The 25,040-nt window shown below is 38.3% G+C and overlaps 1 protein-coding gene across 1 annotated transcript in view; it reads left to right on the top strand.

Moving 5' to 3' along the window:
- The window catches only part of GREB1 (growth regulating estrogen receptor binding 1), a 131,635-nt gene that overhangs the window by 76,762 nt on the left and 29,833 nt on the right, over nucleotides 1–25,040 (top strand). Inside the window, exons 18-24 of the mRNA XM_027865439.1 lie at nucleotides 1,428–1,543; nucleotides 4,131–4,330; nucleotides 5,256–5,345; nucleotides 7,039–7,667; nucleotides 17,645–17,747; nucleotides 22,136–22,294; nucleotides 24,555–24,697. Coding sequence (XP_027721240.1) covers nucleotides 1,428–1,543; nucleotides 4,131–4,330; nucleotides 5,256–5,345; nucleotides 7,039–7,667; nucleotides 17,645–17,747; nucleotides 22,136–22,294; nucleotides 24,555–24,697 — 1,440 coding nt within the window. The remainder of the gene's footprint in view (nucleotides 1–1,427; nucleotides 1,544–4,130; nucleotides 4,331–5,255; nucleotides 5,346–7,038; nucleotides 7,668–17,644; nucleotides 17,748–22,135; nucleotides 22,295–24,554; nucleotides 24,698–25,040) is intronic.

Consider the following 25,040-nt stretch of genomic DNA (forward strand, 5'->3'; position numbering starts at 1 on the left):
CACACACACACACACACACACACACACACACACACACACACACACACCTCTGGGACATTTTACTTGAGACTTTCTATATTGGCTTGGCTGTGGAATCATTACCGACTACCCATGCCTCCAATGAATCCACTAACCATGTGTATCAATATATCAGCTGATTCTGCAGCATAGCATAGTAGATAGTAGAGCCATGTTGAATACTTTTCTGTCTTTCACTCATATTAGCTGTGTGCTCATAAGCAAACCACTTAATATCTCAGTGCCTTAGATGATTCTCTGAGAAGCTGTGTCTGAGACATTGCTATATTGTAGTACATTGGTATATAATGTCTAAGACATTTCCATATTGGAAATTCTCTTGTCCTGTGAAATCATGGATTCAGTGTTCCCCTTCCCCTATTCCCACCCCCCCAAAAAAACCCACACAAGAAAATAAAATCACAAGACATCCAGGGCAAGATGTATATTTGCAGGAATGCCAGGATTCCTTAAATATTTCACTTGGCCCAGTCATTTTTTCTCAGGTTCAATCTAATTTTATTTAAGTTTTGAATTTGTAGGTGGCTGCTAATTTGAATGACATTATTATCCATGTGTAGAAATATGCACATCTACCTTTTCTTAAAGAAAAATTTTAACTTGGGAAACGAAAAATAAAAAAATAAATTATGTATTTTAAATGTGTGTAGCAAGAACTATCTTATTACACCAGAAGTAGATACTATCTATTCTTTATAGTCATTTTGTAAAGTTTAAGAACTGTACTGTGTCTACTTCTGAATGAACTTGAGATTTTGTATGGATTAAAACCTGCTAAGAACAGATATCTAAAGACATGACAGAAAAAAGATTTTCTGAAGGAAGCCGGAGTGATAGATGCTTTTTAGATAATAATCAGATTCTAACACTTGGGAAATAAGTTTCTAGCAGTGAAGACAAACCATATCGGGTCATATAGTTTTCACATTATTACAATTAAAAGACCAATTCATCTGGAGACTTTCTCCCCTAGAATCAGACCCAAGCACCGCTTTATCTCATAAGCCTTTGTATAAATAAAAGATAGAACAGCAAAGTAGATAATATAATCAATCAAGAAATCTGAAACTACAGATAAACCAATTGTTTAGCATGGTTTCATTCAAAGCAGCAAATACTTATTGGTGGAAAGAAGATTAAATTTGGAGTGAATGTATCTTGAGTTCAAATCCTAGCTGTGCCATCTACTACTTGTATAACCTTGAACAAGTCAAGTAACCAGTCTGGACCTCATTTTCCCCATTTGTAAAATAGGAATAATAATATTTCTTTTACCTGCCTCACAGGGTTATTGTGGGACCTTTGCTTGTAACTGTAAATCACTATAGAAATATAGGTTATTACAACCAATTCAAGGCATTGACAAGTGGCTTTTTCTTATGTGACAGATATGGCAGAAAATTGAAGATGCAGAATGGAGGCCTCAGACTTACCTCGAGCTAGAGGGGTTGCCTTGCATATTAATATTTAGTGGAATGGATCCCCATGGAGAATCCTTGCCAAGGTGAGCACATGTGTATAATCTATATTTCCACCTATTCTACACAGTAACAAGGTCTTGCATTTATATGGTTCTTTATAGTTGCAAAGTGCTTTTCTATATAGTATTTGCCCTGGAGATGTAGCCTTGTAAAGTGGTTAAGGCATTGGACTTGGAGGTAGGAAGATCTGAGTTCAAATCCTGCTTCAGACATTTACCAGCTGTGCAGCTTTGGTTGAGAATCTTAAATGTCTCTGTGCCTGTTTCTTCATCTGTAAAACAGTCATTTGAACAATGGCTTCTATATACTTTTCAGCCCTAAATCTATGCACCAATGATTTCTTTTGATTCTCATAACAAACAACCTTTTGAGGTAGGTACTACAAATATTGTTGCCCCTATTTTATAGATGAGGACAGTGAGGTTCATGGAGATCAAGTGACTTGCCCAAAGTCATGCTGATAGGAAGTCAAAAAACAGAGACTCAAAACTCATGTTTTCTGTCTGATTCCAGGTCTACTGCTTACCATGTTGCTAATAAGCGTGCTATTTGATAGGTAATGATAATGATGATGATGGTCATAATGATAACAATAATAACAATAATAGTTAACATTTATATAGCACCCACTATGTTCCAGGTACTGTGACAAGCAATTTACAAATATCTCATCAGATGCTCTCAACAACCCTGAGAGGTAGGTGTTGCTATTCTCCCCATTTTACAGATGAGTAAAATGAAGCAAATGGAAGTTAAAAGACTCGCCCAGGATCACACAGATAGTAACTGCCTTAGGCCAGTAACTGCCTTAGTCAGGCTTCCTGACTTCAAGCCTCTGGTGCTTTATCTAGTGTGCCACTTAGCTTTTGTGTTTTTATTTTTATTTTTATTTTTTAAGGCAGCTGGGGTTAAGTGACTTGCCCAGGATCACACAGCTAGTAAGTGTCAAGAGTTTGGTCTGAGGCTGGATTTGAACTCAGGTCCTCCTGACTTCAGGGCCAGTGCTCTGTGCCACCTAGCTGCCTCTTTTTACTTTCCTTCTTAAAATTAGTTGGGGCAGTGTAATGTAAGTGAAAACAGGTATCACATTTTGAGTCAGAAGAGCTAAGAGATGATTATGATGTGGTGCTGCAGATAAAGCCCCGACCCATGTTCAAATTCTGCCTCAGATACTTTCTAGCTATGTGGCCCTGAACAAGTCACAATCTCTACCTGCCTCAGTTTCTTCATCTATAAAATGGGGTTAATAATAGCACCTATCTCCCAGGGTTGTTGTGAAAATTAAATGAGTTAATATTTGTAAAGCATTACACAAATGCTAACTATTATTAAGATCTAGGCTTCACTGCTTATTATACTATCTTTTTGCTTTTTTGAAAATCAGGATAATATTTGCCCATCTCTAGACCTGTGGTACCTCTCCAGTTCTCAGAGATCTTTCAGATGTATCTAATAGTGGCTCAGCAATTACATCTTCGAATTATTTCAGTCAGTACCTGGAGACCTAGGTCATCTGGGTCAGGTGATTTGGGTTCCCTAGGCATTCTCTTACTGCCTTTGACCTGGGTATCATTTCCCTGTTCTCCACTTCTGCTCTGTCCTTCTAGTTCAGTGTTCATTCTTTTTGGTAAAGGCAGAAGCAACATAAGAAGCAAGCTATTCTGCTTTCTCCCTCTCTGTTACCAATTGTCATCATCCTTTCTACCCTAAGAGTGGTCTTGTCTCTTCCTTTGTTCTCCTATTTCCCTTGATATAGCTTTTTTTTTTTTTTTTTTTTTTTTTTGCTTAGCTTTCAACACCAGGCTCATATCATTCTGAGCCTTAATACACTTGATATTATTCTTATGGTACCAAACTTTTGTATTCATCCTCTTTCTCTCATTGTGTGTGTGTGTGTGTGTGTGTGTGTGTGTGTGTGTGTGTGTGTGTAGATATATGTCTTTCTGAAGTCCAAGTTAGTTGCTGAGTTCTCTGGAGGTCCATGTTTATTTCTTTAGACAATTCTCCTTTTTATTCCTCATTATAATTATTTTTAACTATGAAGCTCTTTAGACAAACTTATATCTAGTCTCTCCTTTCCTATTCTTGGTTGAATTTTTGAACCCGTATTGAAGTTTCACAAAGGTAAATTCATTCTATTAGATTCTGTCCATTGTTCTAGCCTGTAGAGATGTTTTGGGAACCTGACTCTGTCATATTCATACACTGTTCTAGCTATCCCTGTCAGCTCTGTGTTTTCTGCAGATTGATGATCATGCCATTTAGACCTTTATCCCAATCAGTAATAAGTAATAAAGCAGCACTGAGCCAAGCATAGTAGTAGACTATTACCTCTTTCAGAGTAGAGGTCATGTCTTGTTCTGTCTTGTGTCTCCCATAGCATATATCATAATTGCGGACATACTCTTGGGGCGCAGTGAAGACATGCTGATGGGTTGGTTTTTGTGACTAAGAGCATATAAGAACATATATTCTGCTTGTTTTCCTTCCCTCCATTCCTTTTTCTGGTCTACCCAGAACTCAACATTTTGAGGAAGTATTTCAGGTGATGGTGGGTAATGTCTGGGAAACAACCAGAGCCATTTATCTCATTTTCTTATCTATTCTTAGGTCTTTAAGGTACTGTGACCTGCGCTTAATAAACTCATCCTCCTTGGTGAGAACAACCTTAGAGCAAGAGCTTGGCTTGGCAGCCTATTTTGTGAGTTCTGAAGTCCCCATGGAGAAAGTGACCGTAGGTGAGGTCTTGGAAAGTGACCCGGAGAAGCTGAGCAGTACAGATAATGAAGATGAAGAGATAGTGACTGAAGGTGTGTGGGCATGTATGGAATGAATGACTCTGGCAGGCCCTTCAATCTACAGGTTGACTTCTTCCCAATCAAACTCCTTAACAGAAATGGTAGACTTTGCAAGTTAGTATTATACACATTGTAAAATGGAGTCCTGAAGATACTTTTAATGTAGTTCACTCCATTGATGGTATAGACAGTCCAAATTCTGGTTTGTTTTGACCTAGTTCTACAACCTGGTCTTGCCCTACATTTCAGACTTATTTTGTATTGGTCTCTGCTATATGTTCTGTGCTGTAGCCCAACTGCATTGCTGATCACGCCCTAAATTTACCCTGTGATTTTCAACTTCTTTGTCCATGTTCAACTTCCCTCTGCATGGAGCTTCCTCTGTTTTCTTCTTCTCCTGTGGACATCCAACCCATCCTCATCAAGTGTCACCTCCTCCCTCATTACTCCAGCGGTAACTGAGTTGTTTGTACCCCTCAAACATACTTCTTCTGTAATACTGTCTTTTTATTTTCATAGTGTCCCCCTATTAAATTGTAGGCTCCACTGGGATCAGGGAACTGTGTTATGTCTCATCTAAACTTTGTAGCTGTTGTGTTATTGAGAACAGTGCTCACACAAAGTATGTATTTGATAACTTTTTGGGGAATTGAAATGCTAGGGAGAATACTGCCTAGTATAAGCTTTACCTGTTTATTAGGTAAAAATAACGTTAATACTTTTTTTGTTTTGGAGATTTAGAAGAACGGACTAAATTCTAGAAAGGCTGTAAAATCCTATCTTGTATTTAAAGAACAAAGACAAAAATGGAAATCATCAAAGCACAAAGTAGATTGTTCAGGTTTTAGCAGCGAGTCTAGGAAAGAAAAAGAATTCCCTATAAAGAAAGACAAGTTTCATTTGAAATTTCTGTCCGCGTCTGTGTTTTTTTTAATAGGTTCTGTGTCAGAGAAGAGAAGTCCTGTCAAAAGGGAGAGATCGTGTTCCCATGATTCTGTATCTTCATCTCTTTCTTCAAAAACTTCAAGTAAGAATTTTCAAATGGGAAAGATCATAGCAATAGGTTTTTTATTACAGTATTTTGGAGAGGAACTCAAGAGGCAGTGCAGTATGGTGAGAAAAGCAATGGGTTTGGAGTCAGAGGACACACAAATCCTTCCTCCATCATTTACTAATCTCTAGGCCTCAGTTTCCTCATTAGTATATAGAAGAGGTTGGAATAGATGACTTTTAAGATTCAGCTCTAAATCTATGATTACAAGTGATCCATATTTTGAATTAAGATTATCATCATTTTTGTGGGGGATAGTATTACTGTTGCTTCAAAAGAAATACCTAATGATACCTATAATGATGATACCTAACATTTATATGGTGCTTACTATGTGCCAGGCACCGTGCTATGTGCTTTATCCTTATTGTCTCATTAGATGCTCACAACAACCTTGGGAGGTAAATGCTATATTTTTCCCATTTTTACAGATGAGGAAACTGAGGCAAATAGAAGTTAAGTGACTTGCCCAGGGTCAGATAGTGTCTGAAGTTGGATTTGAACTTGAGTGTTCCTGACCCCATGCTCAAGGCTTTATCCACTATGCCATTTAATTGCCTACCATACAAAGTATATCTGCTTCTCTCTATACTTATATAGAATTCACCATCTAAATCTCTCACTACTAGGAATATTCAAGTGGGTCCTGAGACCTTGAGTAATTCCTGTTTGATATGACTTTGGTAGTTCTTTTCATTGTCCTATCTTGTTCTGGACACTATGCTTCTATTCATGAAGGCTAGGATAGCTTAGTTTTTTTGAGCACCAAGACATATTATTGATTTATATTGAGCCTATAGGCCATTAATCCCCCCCATATCTTTCTTTAAAATTTATGTTATCTGTTGTTTAGCTACATATTCTTCAAGCTGTATGTAGTAGAGTACTTGGTTTTTTTGAACCTAAGTGTAGGTCTAGGACTTCATAATTTATTAAATTCATCATTCCATTGTCCCAAAATCATAACCAATAGTTGGTTGGTTATTCCAGCTTTGCATGATGCTTTCTTAGGTTATCAGCTATAGCGATTTCAAATTTAATCTAGCATATGAAACTTTTCTTACAAAAATAATGTTTCAAGGTAATACCACTTTCATCTCCATCTCCTAGAATCCTCTTGAAATTTCCTTCAAAACTCAGTCCAGGGGGCAGCTAGGTGGTGCAGTGGATAGAGCACCGGCCCTGGATTCAGGAGGACCTGAGTTCAAATCCGGTCTCAGCCACATAACACTTACTAGCTGTGTGACCCTGGACAAGTCACTGAACTCCATTGCCTAACCCAAAAAAACAAAACAAAACAAAAAAACTCAGCGCAAGAACTGCTTTCTACATAAAGCCTTTCCTGATCCTCTCAACTGTTAGTACCTCTTCACCAATTATCAGATATATATTTTGTATATGCCTATAAATATATGTGTATATATGTGTGTGTATATATATATATTAATATGTGTGTAAACACACACACTAATGTAAGCTCCTTGAACGGAGAGATTATTTCATTCTTTTGTATACCCAGAATCTGTCTTATGGTCACTGCTGGTTGATTGATTGATCTATCCATTTCAATTTTTCATTGAGGAAAACGCAACTCAGCATATAGTTTGTGGTTGTCATCCCTGAGTTAGTTAGTATAAATGCTGGCCTGAAATACAGCTTTTCTTTTCAGGTATGGCCTTTGGCAATGAATCATCTCCACCCATAATAGCATTGGGTGAGAGGGCCAGATCCCCATATCCTTCCCTCAACAGTGTGATGGAAGATGGTGCAGCTGCCTGTGAGAAGCAGAGACAGAAAGTAAGTCAAGGTGCTCAGACTACCACCAGCAGGCACTGCCCTGGGCCAGGAGAACAAGACATGTGCCCGAATCCAAAACCAAACCTTAAAAGTGTCCAGGTTTCAGTCGCCTCCTCATCTTCACCATATTCTTCCTCTTCCTCTTCTTCCTCTTCTGCACCGACTTCAAATGCTTTCATCTTGCAGAACTCCCAGTGCTCCATGACCAAAGGATTGAAGCAACCCCCTGTAGTTTTCCTGCCCAAGTTGGTGTATGACATGGTTACTTCCACAGACAGCAGCGGCCTTCCTAAGGCATCTTCCCTTCTGCCCTACCATTCAGTCATGTGGGCCAGTTCTTTCCGCCCTCTCTTGAGTAAGATGATGACCTGCACGGAGCAATCTCTCTATTACCGCCAGTGGACTGTCCCCAAACCCAGCCACATGGACTACAATAATAGAAATGAGGGCAGAATGGACAACTTTCACCCGAGGAGACTGCTATTGAGCGGTCCCCCTCAGGTACGTTAATTGTAAGCTTGGGGTGTATGTAGTGTTCTTGATTTTGACTTTCTTATTCCTATTTACCAGTAGGTTCTTAGTCTAGTAGAATAACCCTTTCTTTGGGATTTAAAAAAAAAACACAACTATTTGCTCTAGTTATACCATCTGATTAATCAGTCAGCAAGCATTTATTATGCATTTACTTTGGACCAGGAACAGTGATTAGTAATGGGACTTAGTAATTATGGGACATTACTTATGAAAGGGAACTGTATGGTCCCTGATCTCTAGGAGCTCATATTCTGCTGGGAAAAAATTGTTCATACAAGATTTATACAGTAGAAATGGAAGGTGATCTCCAAGGGATTGTAGTAGGAGAGAGAGAGAGAAGGAGAGAGAGAGAGAGAGAGAGAGAGAGAGAGAGAGAGAGAGAGAGAGAGAGAGAGAGAGAGAAAGAGAGAGAGAGCACGTATGTGCATGTAACTGAAAAAAAGACTTCCTACAAAAGGTGGGATTATGATATTTTCCAGAATGTAGTAGATGTAGTGGAATTGGAGTCAGAAGACAAGAATCTGTGTTTTATTGACTTTGTCCCTAAGCAACTGTAGAATTTTGATTTGGTGATTGTACTTATTGCTTCAGTTTCCTCCTCTATAAATGAAGAACTAGATTATCTCTAACATCTGTTCTGGTTCTGAAATTCTGTGACCATGGAGTCTATGGTTCTACTCTTTCTTCACTATACGTGAGCCATATGATGGTACAATTCACTTGACATCTCTAAGATTCAGCTTCTCTATCTGCAAAATAGGGGTTGTATCCTTTGTCCTCTATACCTCACAGGATGGAAGTCATGTGAATTAAAAACTTTAAGGTACTATACAAATGGAAGAGATTATTACCACCAGTAGAGCTTCAGTGACGTCTACCTATATTTTAAAAATAAATTTATCATTTTGATTTGGGGTTAAACTCTTTAGTTGGTTGTGAGAGAGGACACTGAAGTCACTGTATCTTGCATATGAACTACCTGTGCTAGCCTTACATATTGACGTATGGAACTCATCCAGAGGAAGAGAAAAATCTTAAATCAAGGTTTACAAATAGTAGTTGTGATTCTATGGTGGTTTATATTTATCAGATCATTTTATCATCAGTCATCTCTACCATCTCCATAACAATCCTGTGAAATAGGAAGTGATTTTCACGTTACAGATGAAGAAACCAAGGAGCAGGGAACTAAATGATTGCCCCAAATCACACATCAAGTTAGTGCTAGGGTCCTAACTTAGAATTTGCCACTTGGATGAATGAGTGAAACATTTATTAAGCAATTAGTATGTGAAAAGCACTATGCCAAGTACCAGGGTTAGAAATAGAAAATTAAGACAGTCCCTTCTCTCTATGAGCTCACATATTAATGAGAGAGACACCAAAATCGAGGGTTTCAGGTGTATGTCAGGTGGAAAGGTCCCATGGTCCTTAAGGTGCGGTGATGAAGTAGATGTTAATGTATTTTTTTAATGTCATTTCCACTGATAAAATCCTTTTAGTTTCTGATGTTGAATTATTTGATTGAATGTAGTAAGAACTTTATTTTCTTGGTCTTCAATAAATGTTGTGGTAGCACCTTCAGGAGCAGTTACCAGGTTGCATTTCCATAGGGATCGCTTCCAAGGATAATTTTGTGGGCACTGGGCTGAGAGCATTGCCCTTGGCCTTGGGATCCTGGGCTGTCTGCATCTAAGGGAAGATGCTGGTAAAGGTGGTGGTAGTGATTTGACTTGCCTGGCATGTGCCACTTCTTGTCTCCTTGAGGAGGACTTGCTGCTTTAGCTAGGTTGGCTTATTTATTAGCTGTGTGAACTTGGTCCCTTCCCCTTTTCAAGTCTTAATTTCTTTATGTAGAGAATGAATTTTTGCAACTAGGGGCTCTCTGTAAGGGCCCTTCCCCCTCTGTGATCCTCTGATTTAGTACATACTTCACAGCTAGCAGATGGGGTATCTGATTCCTAAAGAGGTGAGGTGACTTGATGAGTTTCATAGAGTACCTGAGTAGTGACTCAAACCCTAGGTAAGTTTTTTGACTACCAAAGTCATGACTCTTTCCATGAAACTCTGCTTTACAAAGCTAATAGTTGACAGAACCAGTGCTAACATACCATTCTTCTGTTTTTCATTTGAGTACTCTTGATGCTTTAGCAAGAATGAGTACATAAATGCTAATATAGGCATGCACCATGTTGCCATATTGATAGGTCATTTAGCTAAAGATTTTTATACTCCTTTTACTCCTAAACACTCTGGTTTTCACTAATTGTCCAGTGTCTTATTGTTAAATGTCTTCTACAAATGTAATTGATCAAAACATTTAATATGACTCAGGCTTGTTTTTTTCTTTCCTTTAGTTCCTTCCCACTGATGGAAATTTTATGGTATTTCCAAGGAACTTAAGCTCATAGTGTAGTGGGAAGAATCCTGGACAAATAGCCATAAGACCTCACTGCTATTTCCAGTCCTGCCAGTAACTAATTATATGACCTTGGGTAATTCATTTTCCTTTTTTGAGCCTCTTTCCTCCCACTAGAAAAAAAAGGGAGTCAGGTTAAATATTTTTTAAGGGTTCTTCCAGTTATAACATAGTCTATGATTCTGTGAAAGTCTTTTTTGTTTAAAAATGCATATTCTCATTGGGACAGTAGCAACAAACTATCAGAAGTGTCATTCCATGTCAATAGTACTAGAGAAAGCAAGAATTATATAGAAAATCTCTAGCCAATCAAGACACTGACTCTTAATCTAGCATTTGGCTTAAAGAAATCAAACCTAACTGTTTATAGCTTTGTAATCTTTTTTTTTCCTAAATCAACAATGCAGCAAACATTTTTAAGGACCTACTACGTATAGGACACCTTTCTAGTCATTGGGGATACAAAGACATATTGAAATAGTTCCTGCCCTCAAGAAGCTTATGTTTGATTGGGGAGTCACATTATGTACACAGATGAGAAAATAATAGCTAAAGTGCTACCTAGCACTTTAAAGGTTTGCAGTGTGTATATATATATATATATATATGTGTGTGTGTGTGTAGGTGTATGTATACATATATACTCTATACATACACACGTACATATATATACACATATATAAATGTATGTGTGTATGTATGTATGTATGCATGTATACACACAGGCAGCTAAATGGCACAATGGATAGATTACCAGGCCTGAAGTCAGGAAGACTCGTCTTCCTGAGTTCAAATCTGGCCTCATACACTTCCTAGCTAAGCGACCCCCGGCAAGGCCCTTAACCCTGTTTGCCTCAGTTTCCTCATCTATAAAATGAACTGGTGGAGGAAAATGGCAAACTACTCCAGTATCTTTTCCAAGAAAACCCAAAATGGGGTCACAAAGAGTCAGACACAACTGAAACTACTGAACAAATGTGTGTATATACGTGTGTGTGTGTGTATATGTATATATACACACACACACATATACACTATTTAATCCTCACAACAATGCTGTGAGGTAGGTGCTATTATTATTCCCATTTTACTATTGAGGAAACTGAGGCTAAAGGACTTGCCTAGAATTACGTTACTTGAAATTGCCCGAGGTGCTCTGCTCTGCTTTGCTACCTAGCTACAAAATGTATACACAATAGTTCAAAGTTACTTCTAAATATGTTATATATGTATATATGTGTATATATATATATATATATCTCTCAAATAAGTTGACAATGAACAGAATTAAACTCAGGTTTTTTTTTTTCTGAAAGCCCATTCTTCTCAACCTACCCCCCCACTCTCCACTATCTTTTTGAAAGAATAATATAGAAACATTCCCATTCTTTTCTAACTTTATTCATTTACAAACAACTTAATTTGGCCTTTTTTGCTTCTTGACTTCTATATAAATGCATGAATCCTAAGAAAAGGGTAAGAAGTTTGTCTCACTTCCCAGGGATTAGTGTTCTCTGCCATCTCTCATTTTCTAGGAATGAATCTCATTCACTTTTCATTTTCTGTCTAGTCTAGGAATACCAGAAAATGCTACACAGAAAGCAGATTGCTCCGTTTAAACTCATTTAATAATCAATCTTATTTTGATTAGCCCTGAAGCAAAGAGACACTGTTCAGTTGATCTACAACTGCACACATATTGATGTCTCCTCACTGTGCCAGCTGTCTCAAAGAATTCGTTAAAGCCGTTTCCCATTTAATATATTGCCTTAAAATTTCTCTCCCAAGGCTTTTAATGAGCTCTTTGAAATATTTTCAGAAACCTATTTGCGATGGGAAAAGCTCTCTCAGATGGTCACTTGTATAAGGGAATTTAATGCAAATATAGTCAAGATTTCTCCATAGGCTCCAATGTGTCCCTTTGAATACAAGCTGCTTGAATTCATAGGCTAGGATTTTACTTCTGGGTGAAACGAGAGAACATCTCAGGCTGTTGATTTTGAGGAACCTTCACCTAATTATAACCTTAGTTTCTCTTCTTTCCATAATTAGGTGGCCAACATCTCACCTCTCCTTGTCAGTGCTGCTGAAGTGATGCCATCAGGGAGGGTAGCAGTACATTGGACATACTCTTGTGAAAGCATTTTTCAGTGTCAGTGCTAGCACGGTGCCTGGCACCTAAGAAATGCTTAATGAATGCTTGTTAGCTTGGCTGAACTTTGGAGATTCAGATAATGTGTAAACTCACTTGTTTTGTCTATATAGTATCCATCGAATTACTCACTTCCCCACGTTGTATATCCTTGCCAAATTAACCTTGTTGCCGTTTCTCCTACAAGACATTCCATTCATGTCTGTGCCTGGAACAAACTCCTTCCTCACCCCTACCTCTTAGAATCAGAAGCTTTCTTCAAAGCTTAGCTTGAGTGTTATCTTCAATAGGAACCCTGTCCTGATTTCCACCAGATGCTACCTACTCTGAAATTACTCTGTGTATGTGTGTGTGTGCGTGTGTGTGCATGCTCATGTGTTAATTCATATGTCTGTATGTTCTTGCAATGGCATGTAAGTTTCTTGAGAGTAGTCTTTTTTTTTGGGGGGGGGGTCTTCTGTCCCCAGTGCCTAGCACTGTAGGTGTTGAATGCTTCTTGATTGAATGACTCCAATTCAGCAAATGTTTTAAAAGTACCTACTATGTACCTAGCACTGTGCTTTTTTCAGGGAAACAAAGATGGAACAACAACACAGTTCCTGCCCTCAAGGAACTTAACTATCAAGTTGGAGTATGCAGTATGGTCACACAGGGTACAAATCAGAATGTGATAAGGACAAAGCAACAATCCAGACTTAGTGTTCCTGAAAAACATGAAGCAGAAATAATTATTTTAGTTGTTAGGATCATGAAAGAGAAACCTTAGTTGGGCCTTGAAGTAAGACAAGTATTTCGGCAGGCAGATATGGAGAGTGAGTAGAGGGGAAAGATGTCTGGAGGCAACTACTAGTCTGATTTGGCTAGAATGTAAAGAATGAAAGGGGAGTAGTATTTACTAAGACTAGAAAGGTTAAATTAAAGTTTTATTGTAGAGAGTCTTGAATGCTAGATTAATGAGTTTTCCAGGGGAGTTGGCCACTAGACCAACTAGCATAAAGGACAAAGGACTGAGGAGATCTTGCTTCTTCCAAATATGGGGAACAAGAAGAATTCTGCAAAGACCTGCATAGAATATGTGATGTTCCAAAGGACAGGCTCATTACTCCCTTAGAAGACAAGGTAATAGAACTTGAAGAATACCTCTTCATTTTCTTGGTTATCGGGAAGAATGAACTGTTTCTTTAAAAAAAAATAGAAAAACACAAAGAAGAAAAAATAAAATATTTGCATTTATTCTGTGTTGTATTTATATTTATTCTGAACATACTTGTATGTACTTGTCACTGTGATTGAAATATAAAACTCCGCTTGAATGAGCATTATTTTTTTTCATTGTGTTTATATCCTCAGTACTCAACACAATAAGCCTGTACCTGGCATATAGTCACTTAATAAATACTTGATTGATTGACCTGAAAAGAGAGGGCAATCCTGACGTGTGCTATGAGGTCAGAGGGTGAAGGAATGTGGCAAAGAGGAGAAGGAAAGGAGAACCATAGATCACTCATTCAGTCAATACTTCAACAAACATTTTATTAAATGCCTATTATCTGTCAGTCACTATGTTAGGTGCTGGGCATACCAAAGCAAAAATAAAATAGTCTTGGCTCTCAGGGAGCTTGGGTTCAATTAGGGGAGGTAACATACACATATAAGCACATACAAAATAAAGACAAGCTAATTTTGGAATTCAAAGAGAGACTAGCAGCCAGGTGGATCAAGAAAAGTTTTATGTAGGTGGCAGTATTTGAGTCAAGCTTTGCAGGAAAGTAGGCATCCTAAGAGATGGGGTGAGGAGGGAGCACATTCCAGGCATGTGTAATAGCACGTGTTGTCACAGAGTCATACCATATGACCATATCTCCAAGAAAGCCAGTTTGATGGACCCATGCATGGTGTATTTAAAGGGAGTAATGTATACTAAGCCCAGAGCTAAGTAACAGCTATGAGGCTCTTCCTGAAGTGTGATACACATGTGCCACCAGGCAAGAGATAATTATAATAGATGATTTTTGTATTGTGCTTTGAGTTTTGCAAAGATATATATGTGTATATATATATATATATATATATACACATATGATTAAAAACATCACTAAATGATGGTGGGGATACAGATACAAACAAACAAGACAGTCCTTGATCTTGAGGAGCTTACCTTCTAAAAGGTGCTAGGCAGGAATGATTTGGACAGGAAAGTCTGAGGAAATGGTGATTGGAACTATTGGACAGATGATTTATATGTCCTTTTCAAGAACAGTAATGTTGATTTGATAGCTATTCTTAAGAGTTAGATTTGGAAAGTTTAGAGGGGTGGGAGGTAAGGTAGAAGGGTTAGAAGGGAGAGCGTGTCTCAGAAGTGGAATGTGGACCCAAGAACCAGGCAAGGTGAGTTCTCACCAATCAGGGCTCAAGGTCACAGAGGTAGAAAGAATTCTGAGGTCTGGTTGGGGATAGAGGATGGAGAGCAGGTGGCATGTCATGGGAATGTTTAGAAAGATGTCTGTTATTTCATTTGAGCCTCAAAAGAACCTTCTAATGTAAGGACAAAAAGTTAATATTTTCAGGTTATTGATGATGAAACTAGGTTCAGAAAGGTGAAGATCCATGATCACATAGCTAGTAAATATGGGTTCTTTGAAACCTGGACTTCATGACTCCAAATTTAGTACTCTAACCATTATTCAAGGTTCCTCCTCTGGCTAGTTAGTATCAGAAGAAGAAGAGACAAGTAATTTTCTGCTAAAGAGTACATAAGTAGCCCCTTATTTTCCTGGCACTAACAAAAGAGATTATGAGATCTTATTGGGTTATGTAACTGGGATGGGGTGGAAAAGATCTTGAGAATTTTCCAACCTAATGATGACTGCCTATCTCATAGGATTTTAGATTTTGAAGTGGAAGGCAACTTAGAAGTCATCTAGTGCAACTTCTCCATTTTTCAGATAAAGAAATTAAAGCTGAGAACTTATCCAGAGTCACACAGCCATTAAATGGAAGTCAGTTTTCAAACCCAAGCCCTTGGATTCCAAATTCAATCCCCACCCCACTCTATCATTCTTTGTCTTGATTCACATGGGCACAAATGGTACTGTCAGAAAGAACAGTATTGCTAATGATTGTGAAGCCTTGGACAAGAAACTGATGAATAAGATAATATACTTTAATTATGGATATTTGAATATAATGACAGTGTTAAGTTGGGGTATCTTATGAATTGCACAATGGGTGAAATTTCATTAAACTTAAATAGATTATTATTTACTGATTAGAATGAATAAGTTCAATGAAGGCAGAGTATCTGATTGAGAATAAAGAAATGACTACCTTCAAACGTAAAAAAAGGAAACAGGGCCAAGCTGAATTAATTAGGTAACTGTTCTCTGTTATTGACTTTCTCCCTCAATTTTCCCCCCAAAACTGTAAGTTATTTGTCATAGTCTCAAGAAAAATTCATCAATACCTTATCTTTTATCCTTTGTTTTCCTTCTTGTTTATAGGCCCTTTGGTGTGAATCATTTTATTATATATTTATATAGGTCTGAGAGATAAGGAAGGGAAGGTAGCAAAGAAGGACCCTGAAAAGTACCTAGGGGAAGGAGTAGTTAACCTATAAGTATGGCACAGGTAACTGGTTCCCATTTTTTGGCATGTTGTATGAAGGGAAGAAATAGGAAGGGACACCAAGATTTCCCTCTGCTAACAAATGTCCTCCTCTCCTCAATTCCTATCAATCTGAGATTCTCTGGGGCTAACAAGAAGTTCTTTGAGAATGACTATTCTATTCTAGAGAGGTTAAAGCTTACCAGCTATTCATACCTTATTATGAGCCAATTCTTTAAAATGAGATAATACCAGCCTTGGTTGATTGATGAGCAAGAAAGAAAGGGGTAGTCCATTTTAGGATGTGAAAACTTAAAAGTGGGGTAAATCTTTGTTATTGTATTTAGTGGTGGTGGTGGTTATGAGGCTTGTGGATACTGGGGGGCAGTATAAAATTCCTGGTGGTAGGGAAGGGGGCCGAAGAGAACAATAAAAAGAACCTTTGCCCACTTTGCAACTTTTCTGAGAGTCATCTCTGATGGCCCATGTGTCATGCTAATTGTTACATGAAAGAGGGATTAGACTGTTTTTTGAGACTTAGTTTCTTTATCTTGCTCATGCTGGAAGTGTAGTGGCCATTTATGGGCCCAGTTCCATTGCTGATAGGTACAGAAACTTTGACCTGCTCCATTTCTAACTTGGGCAGGTTTGCCCCTGTGTAAGCAGCTTCTGGCTGCTGCTATATTGATGTTGGACTTAGTGAAAACACCTGATCGATTTTAGCCCCTCTGCAGCAAGTAGTTGTTACAATAGAGGATGAGATTATCCACTTTACTGTGTCCTTACACAGGGGTTAATGACTTTCTAATATTAGACCATGAGGTAGTTGGTGAATTTCTATGTTGTTTGTCCTTCAGAATACCACGAAATGATTGGAATTTTTCCCTTAAAAGCATCGTCTATATCTTACTGTCAAATTGTAGGTGTATCCCAAGGCTCTGTCTTGGTTCTTCTCTCTTTAAATCTCTCTAAGTAATACCCTTTCATCTGCCATTAATTCAATTATCATCCCTATGAGAATGACTCTCACTTATTATTCTCCATCCCACTCCCTTTCCAAACTTCCCTATTTCTGTCAAGAGCACCATTATCCTTCCATTCAACCTTGGTTGTCATCTCTAACTTTTTACTCTCCTTCATCTTCCCCTGTCTCCCCCACATCCATGAGGTGCCAAGTAAAATAGATTCTATGTATTCTGTCCCTCTCCCATTCATTCTCTTCTCTTGGATTGTGGTTACCACCAGAGTTCAGCCCATATCACCTCTCTTTAAGACTACTGAAATCACCTCTTAATTGATCTCTCTCCCTCCAGTCTGTCCCCTCTTCAGTCCATTCTCCCCACAGCTGGCAGACTGATACTCCTAAGGCACAGCTCTGACCATGACATTCTTCTGCTCAGTATGCTCCACTGCCTTCCTACTATCTCGAAGACAAACACAAATGCCTTCATTTGGCATTTAAAGTTCTTTGCAACCTGCCTTAAACCTATCTTTCCCAGTCTTATTCCACATTATGCTTCTTAATGCAACTCTATAGTCTAGTCAAAATGGTTTTCTTTAAAGATACTACCTAAAATGGTGGCAGTTTAACATATAGGGAAAAAAACATTTGTCAATGATTCATGGTCCAGCAAAATGGTTTTTCTTGTCTCAGCTTTTTTTATTTTGTTTTGTTTTGTTAATCTGAACACATTAGGACTGAGTGTTTAAAAAAAAAAGCCTCAGGGTTTGTTGCTGCCTCACTTAGCCTCTTCTCTTGTACGTTTACAGATAGGAAAGACAGGCACCTATCTTCAGTTCCTCAGCATCTTGTCTAGGATGCTTATCCGTCTGACAGAAGTTGATGTCTATGATGAAGAAGAGATCAACATCAGTAAGTCATCATCTGGCCACAACTGTAATCAGGAACTTCATTTATCAAATCATTGGTTGGAGTTTCATTATGTCCTTTATATCCTCAGGGATTGTAAATTCCTCTAGTTCGAGGAATGTGCCCTATTCATCTCTGTATCCCTAAGGATTAGTGTTTAGCAAAAGATCTTATGCATGGTCGATGCTCAGCAACTGTTTTTCAATCAATTGTTTGACAGTAAATATTAGATAACACTGTTAGTGGATCTGTTCCTATGATACTTTCTTTACCTCTCATAAAATTTATCACACTCTGCCTTGTATCATAGTTCTTTTATTTCTTATGTACTTTATCAGACTACAAACTCCACAAGGGCAAGACTGTATTACATCAATCAATCAACAACCATTTATTAAACCCATGCTATGGGCCAGGTACGGGAATGCGAGGGTAAAAGAAAACACTCACTGACCCAAAGGAGCTTACATGTTAATGAGGAAATCAACATGCACATCTGTAAATATGTACAAAACATATACAAAAGAATAAACTTTGGAAATAACCTTTGGAGGATCAAGGGTAAGGGTTGAGTAGAGGAAGGCATACAAGCAACTTCTAGGGGATCTAGGGAATCAGGAGAGTCCTTGAGCAGGAGATACGACCTGAGCTGATCCTTGAAGGAAACTAGGTATTCCAAGAGGTAGGGAGTACATATATGTTCCAGGCAGGAACAATAGCCAATACTGTTAAAGGACAGAAAGAAATGAAATGTAGTGATCTAGTGAGGAAAGACAAGTCCACAGAGGAGTCAGAGTATACGAAAGAGAGGCAGATATGATACGACTGGGAAGGTAAGATGAGGCCGGTTTGTGAAAGGGATTCAAATGCCAAATTATGAAGGGCCATGGCTGTGCTAAGTTAAAATTCAGTCTTCCTTCTCTTTATTCTGTAAGGTTATCATTGCACCTTAGCTCTTCTCTCCAAGGTTAAAGTCTGGGTGAGAAATGGGCAATTCAGGCTGTGTCATATGGCACAGCTGGGCAAGTCCCATGGTGATAAGTGAAGCCTCCTTAGTTTGGGGACATCTACGTCATGTTCCCGACCTTTGAGTGAACCCAAGGCTCTGTCCTGGGACCTTTCCTCTTCCCTTTCTACATTTGCTCACTTGGAGACCTCAGCAGCTCCCATGGGTTTAACTCTCTATGCAGGTAACTCCCAGTTTATGTGTGCATGTACATACCTACATATTTATGTAGGTGCAGATATATGATGTGTCTGCATGTATATGTGTTCATATTTGTATATGTGTATAGGTCCATTGTGTATACACCTGTATATATATTATGTATATATGTATACACACACATATATATACATATATGTGTATACATGTGTGTACATATACTATATATATTGGAGAAGGAAATGACAAACCACTCCAGTGTCTTTGCCAAAAAAGACCCCAAATGGGGTCACAGAGTTGGACACAATTGAAGAAAAGATAACTGAACAACAACAACAACATATGCACAAGGTACCATATATACATGTACATTATATACTGTATGCATATGCAATATATGTAGCATGTATTGCCCACATACGTGCATATATGCACACATGCTCACACAAAGCTATACATAAGCACCTGTAGATGTATGTGAACATATGTATGCATGAGCGTATAGGTGTGTATACATATACATACACATATACATAGACATACACACATATATGAATGAAAAATGAAGTGATGTTGCCCTTAACCAAAGAGGTGGGAAGTGTGATAATGAATTTTGTTTTACAAATATTGAGTTTGAAATGTCTATGGGACATCCAATGTGTATATATATTTACATGTATGTATACACACATATATAGGTATTTGTGTGTACGCATACGCATATGTATATGTGTCTCTCCAGCCCCAGTCTCTCCTGAGTTACAGTCCAACATCAACAACTGCCTTTTGAATATTTCAAACAAAATAGCATATGTACAAATCTTAATGAGCTATATAAATTCTAGCCATTATATAAATACTAGCTATTAAACTGGATATCCCATAGACATTTCAAACTCAGTACGTCTAAAAAACACAATTCATCGTCTCTGCTCCTCCTACTCCTCACCTGAACTTCTTTATTTTTATTAATTGCGATATCCTTTCATTTTCCTCAGTTCCTCCATATTATACTTAACTCCACACTCTTCCCCAGTCCACCTATTCATTCAGCTGCCAATTCATGTCATTTCTACCTCCATGGTGTCCTTCTGACCCCTTTTCTTTGCTTATGTGGATACCACCTTAATTCAGGCCTTCATCTCCTCATGTCAACTACTGTAGTAGCATCTTAATTTTGCTTCATGCTTACAATTTGTCCTTTTTACAATCCATCCTTTGTACAAATGCCAAAGTGATCTTCCTAAACTGCAGGTCTAACCCTGTCACTACTCATTACTCTACTCAGTAAATTCTAGTGGCTGCCTATTACCTCCAAGATAAGTAGAAATTTCTCTGTTAGGCAAATACAGTCCTTCACTACCTTGTCCTAACCTATTTTTCTTGCATTTTACATTACTTTTCTTCCTGCTCCTCCATTTATTCTCCCTTCCTATTCTGTAGTCCATCCAAACTGACTTTCTTGCTGTTCCTCCTGCACAATGTGTCTTCTCCCATCTTTATGCCTTTGTACTGGCTGTCCCCTATACTTGAAATATACTCCCTGCTTGACTCTGCCTCTTACCAGCTTTTGTTTCTTTCGAGATTCAGCACAAGCCCTACTTTCTTCATGAAGCCTTTCCTGACCACTTCCCTCTCCCAACCCCAAACTACTAATTTTTTCTCTCCTAAATCTACCTGGTATATCATAGGATTATAGCTCATAGAATCATAGACTTGGAGTTTGGCAGGGACTTTAGAGGTCATTGAGTCTGAAAACTGAGGCAGACAGAGGGTAAGTGACTTGTTTTGGGTCACACATTTAGTAAATGTCTGAGGCAAGATTCAAACCCAAGTCTTTCTGACTCTAAGTCCAATACTATGTCCCTACACCATTTATTTCATATATCTATATATATCTATATATATCTATATAGATACACACACACACACATATATATGTATATATACAGTATATATTTATTTATTTTCATGTCTCCTCTGTCAGGTAAAATGTAGGCTCTTTGAATGCAGGACGTTTTCATTTTTGTCTTTGTATCAACAGTATCCGGTACATTGCCTGATAAATAGTAGGGACTTCAAAAAAGTTGATTGATTGGTTGATTGATTAGGCATAAGGTGTTTCCAGGCAGTACCTGTACAAGTTGAGTCCAGAAGCCATCATGCCAAGCCTTTGGGTCATGGAGCTAAAGGGTCAGAGAGTTATTGCAGTTTGGAAACAGAAGCAAGGTCAGAATCGGGATCAGTTAAGTTAAAAATCAAGGTCTATAGATAGCTGGCAGGGATTGAATATCAAGGTAGACAATAGGAGCTTGGATTCACCAAAAGGTTTTGTTTACTAGTCCCGATGTTCTGTGGGGATGTGAATGTTTCTGTATAGTTGGCCCCACCTTCTAGTTTTCTTGGAATTTACTTCAGCTAGAGAAAATAGCCAATGTTTTTATGGACTACATTAAGAGGAGAAAACCTTCCAGGAATAGAGAAGTGAGAGCCCTACTGTATGCAGACCACCAGAAATCATCTGGAATATTTTACTTAGTTCTGGGCCCCCTGGATTAAAAAAGATACTGATAAGCCAGTAAGTGTCTGTCGAAGGGCTTAGAATTTATGACACCTGAGGACTGGTTGAAAGAGCTGGGCATATTTAACTTAGAAAAGAAAAGATCTAGAGGGGTGGGCATGATTGACATTTTCCAATATTTGAAAGGATATCATGTGGAGGAAGGAATAGTCTTGTTCCACTTGACTTCAGAGAGCCAGAAGGTGCAATAGATGGATGTTGAAAAGAGGTAAATTTAGCTTGATGTCAGGAAAACCTTCTTAATAATTAGATCTGTCCAAAAGTTGGTTGTCTTGATAAGTAGTGGCTGGGGAGATTTCCAGTCAGAGGCTGGCTGACTACTTATCAAGTATTTCACAGTGGGAATTGATTTCCAACTCTCAAGGTCCCTCCCAACTCTCAAATTCTGTCATTTTGAGAGCCCCCAACCAGACAATCTTCATTTTTCTTAGTGGAAATGATTGCATCTGAGTGTTGGTAGATAAGTATTCTTTCTCTCACCTTATTAAAATGGTCTTCAAAATTAGCTCTAGCCCAATAGCCTGAGAGGAACAGCAGAGGAATACATAGCACTTTATGTGATTCTTAAAAACCTTAGTGCATTTGCAATAAAAAAGTCATGATTCTCTGACTTTACTGTCATATCTTGATTTCTGTCCATTTTAGACTTAAGAGAAGAATCAGGGGGGCATTATCCTCAGCACAGTGATGCCTGGCCTGACTTAGAGATGTTTAAGAAGATGCCTTTTGACTACATTATTCATGATCCCAAGTATGATGATGCCAGTATGATTTGTGCACGCCACCAGAATGTAAAGAGTGAAGGTAAGACTTTGAAAACTCATTTCTTCCAATGTGTTACTTCCCAAAGAGTGGAGATTTTTATCCTCTTGTCTTTAATTGTGGAGTGGAATTTCATTAGCCAGCAATGCCTGATGCATTGAGAAATCATACCTAGTGTATCTCTTCAGCTTTGCTAGTATCTGCTGGTTAGTTCTGTGTCCTTCTGTGACTATAAATAGAAAGGGGAAGGAATGAACCATTGTGGTAATTATTTTGAAGGTTCATAGCATCAGAGTTTTATAGTTAGAGGAGACCTTATAGATTGTCTAGTCCTACCCCCCATTTTATAGAAGGGGAAACTGAGGCTCTGAGAGGAGAAGTGACTTGCCCAAAAAGTAGCAGAACTGGGATTTCAACCCAGATACTCTGATTCCAAACCCAGTGTTATTTTCACTGCATCATGAGATGAGCAGAAGCTCAGAAATTTTTGAATAATGGTAGTGAAATGCTTGGCTATCCAACATGATGAGGGACTAGTGTATTTGGGTTAATCCAGTATTTTGGTTAATAGAAACTCCTGTTAACTATGAAGTATTTGGAAAATTTCTTTTATTTCATTTACTTAAGAATTAGGCAAATGAAGTACAATTTTTTAAAGATTGCAGTGCCACAGGGTCATTATTATTTGTTGTTGTTCAGTTGTGTCCAACCCTTTGAGACCGTATTTTGGGTTTTCTTGGCAAAGATACTGGAGTGGTTTGCCATTTCTCCAGCTCACTTTATAGATGAGGAAACTGAGGCAAACAAGGTCAAGTGACTTGCCCAGGATCATATAGCTAGTAAGTATCTGAGACCAGATTTTAGCTCCAGTCTTCCTGACTCCAGGGCTGTGCTCTATCCACTGCACTAGTCACTTTTAAAGGCCTCATTATTGTGTTGCATGGGTAGAGAAGTTGCCATATAATGGAGTTTTCGTGTTTTTATAATAATAGCATCCTTGTAATGTCAATCAGTCTACCCTGATGACGCAGTGAATAGTGTTGACTTTAGGATCAGAGGACTTGTCCTTTCTCAGCTGCTCATTTCCAGTGTGGCCTTAGGCAAATCTCCCAACCTTCTGAGGCCTCAGAATACTCTTCTGCAAAAAAAAGGGGGACTGAACCAGATAACCACTAAGATTTCTTCTAGCTCCGCATCTCTGATCCACATTTCCCACCAACAATTTTCTCTTTATCACTGCCAGGAAGAATTTTTCTTTAAAGTTGTTGAATCTTTACTCCCTAAGGGGTGAAGCCACCGAGTGTCAGTGATTAGAGCTGTTCATCCAGGCCTAAAGGAAAAAAAACCCTTTTGGGTATGAATGTCCTGAGTTAAAAGAGTATTCATTCAAAAATATAACTCACATGGTTCGCATTGCTGTAAGATCCACACAGCAACTCTGTGAGACAAGGTAGCATGAGTGTTGCTGTTACATTGTATAGATGAAAAAACTGAGGCTTACAGTAGTGAAGTAATTTGCACTCGTGTGAGGTCAAGCCAGAATTTACTATTTCAGTGAATCCTGTGATGGGCAGGATTTGTCAAAAAGTTCATAGCAGCAGGCCAGGGCTATCTACCTACCAGGTAAGGATGAAGAAGGTCTCAGAAAATATTAACAAGGTGCTTTTAAAGTGACTGTCTTGCATAATACCTCTGCTGAAAGCAGTGTTCTTCCTGCTAATCTTGTCCTTTTCTTACCACACTGTTTCAATATCATTGTATATCTAATTAAAAACCACCAAATCTTAAATTGAGATGTAATGTTAGTTTTCATCCAGGGCAAATATAAAAAAAGAAAAAATATAAACAAACAACACTTAAGTTATCACAAATTAAGGACTAAATTGGTGATTTCTTTTCATTCATTCATTCATTCATTCATTCATTCATTCATTCATTCTGGGATTTCTTTGTATTGGCCCAGTAGCATATTGGTACAGCATCTTCAAAGTGAACCATTCAGAAGACTGAACAGATCCTGAAGTGTGTGATTAGAGAACATTTTAAAATCATAGTGGAAGGATATATTTGATTCTGTCATATAAATAGCTTCCATTTATTGATTAATAAGGTTACATGCCCATGTCACCGAAAACCATCTCTTGACTAAATGAACTTTGAATTGATTAACTTAGAAAACAACAAAAAACCCCTCTTTAACCAGTTTTCACCCAGTAGCCCTCAGGGAGATAAGCACTTGGGGAGAGAATGTGTGTGTTCTATGACCTACTCCAGCCTAACAACACTAAGGGATTTTGTATAGACAAATCAGCAACCAGGAAACATGAGGATTTGTACGTGCGACGCCAAACAACCCGAATGAGATTGTCCAAATATGCAGCCTATAACACCTACCACCACTGTGAGCAGTGCCATCAGTACCTGGGCTTTAATCCACGCTACCAGGTAGGTCATCTTTGATTTGCCCAAGGTCACAAAGGAGTGATAGATGACAGAGGCTGGGATTTGAATTCAGATCCTCTGACTCCAAATGCCACTATGCCTTTGCCACTATATCATAGCTTATATTTTATTAAAATTATGCATGTGTCTGTTTCCCGGACTACTTGTCATCTTTGTCAACCTTCAGTAAATTTTTGGTTCTGATTTTTGTTGTTGTTCAGACATTTCAGTTGTGTCTGACTCTTTGTGACCCCATCTGGGATTTTCTTGGTAAAGATAGTGGAGTAGTTTGCCATTTCCTTCTCTAGCTCATTTTATAGATGAGAAAACTGAAGCAAACAGGGTT

Source organism: Vombatus ursinus, unplaced genomic scaffold, assembly GCF_900497805.2.
Source record: "Vombatus ursinus unplaced genomic scaffold, bare-nosed wombat genome assembly UNPS02014778.1, whole genome shotgun sequence".
In the NCBI taxonomy this organism is placed as follows: Eukaryota; Metazoa; Chordata; class Mammalia; order Diprotodontia; family Vombatidae; genus Vombatus; species Vombatus ursinus.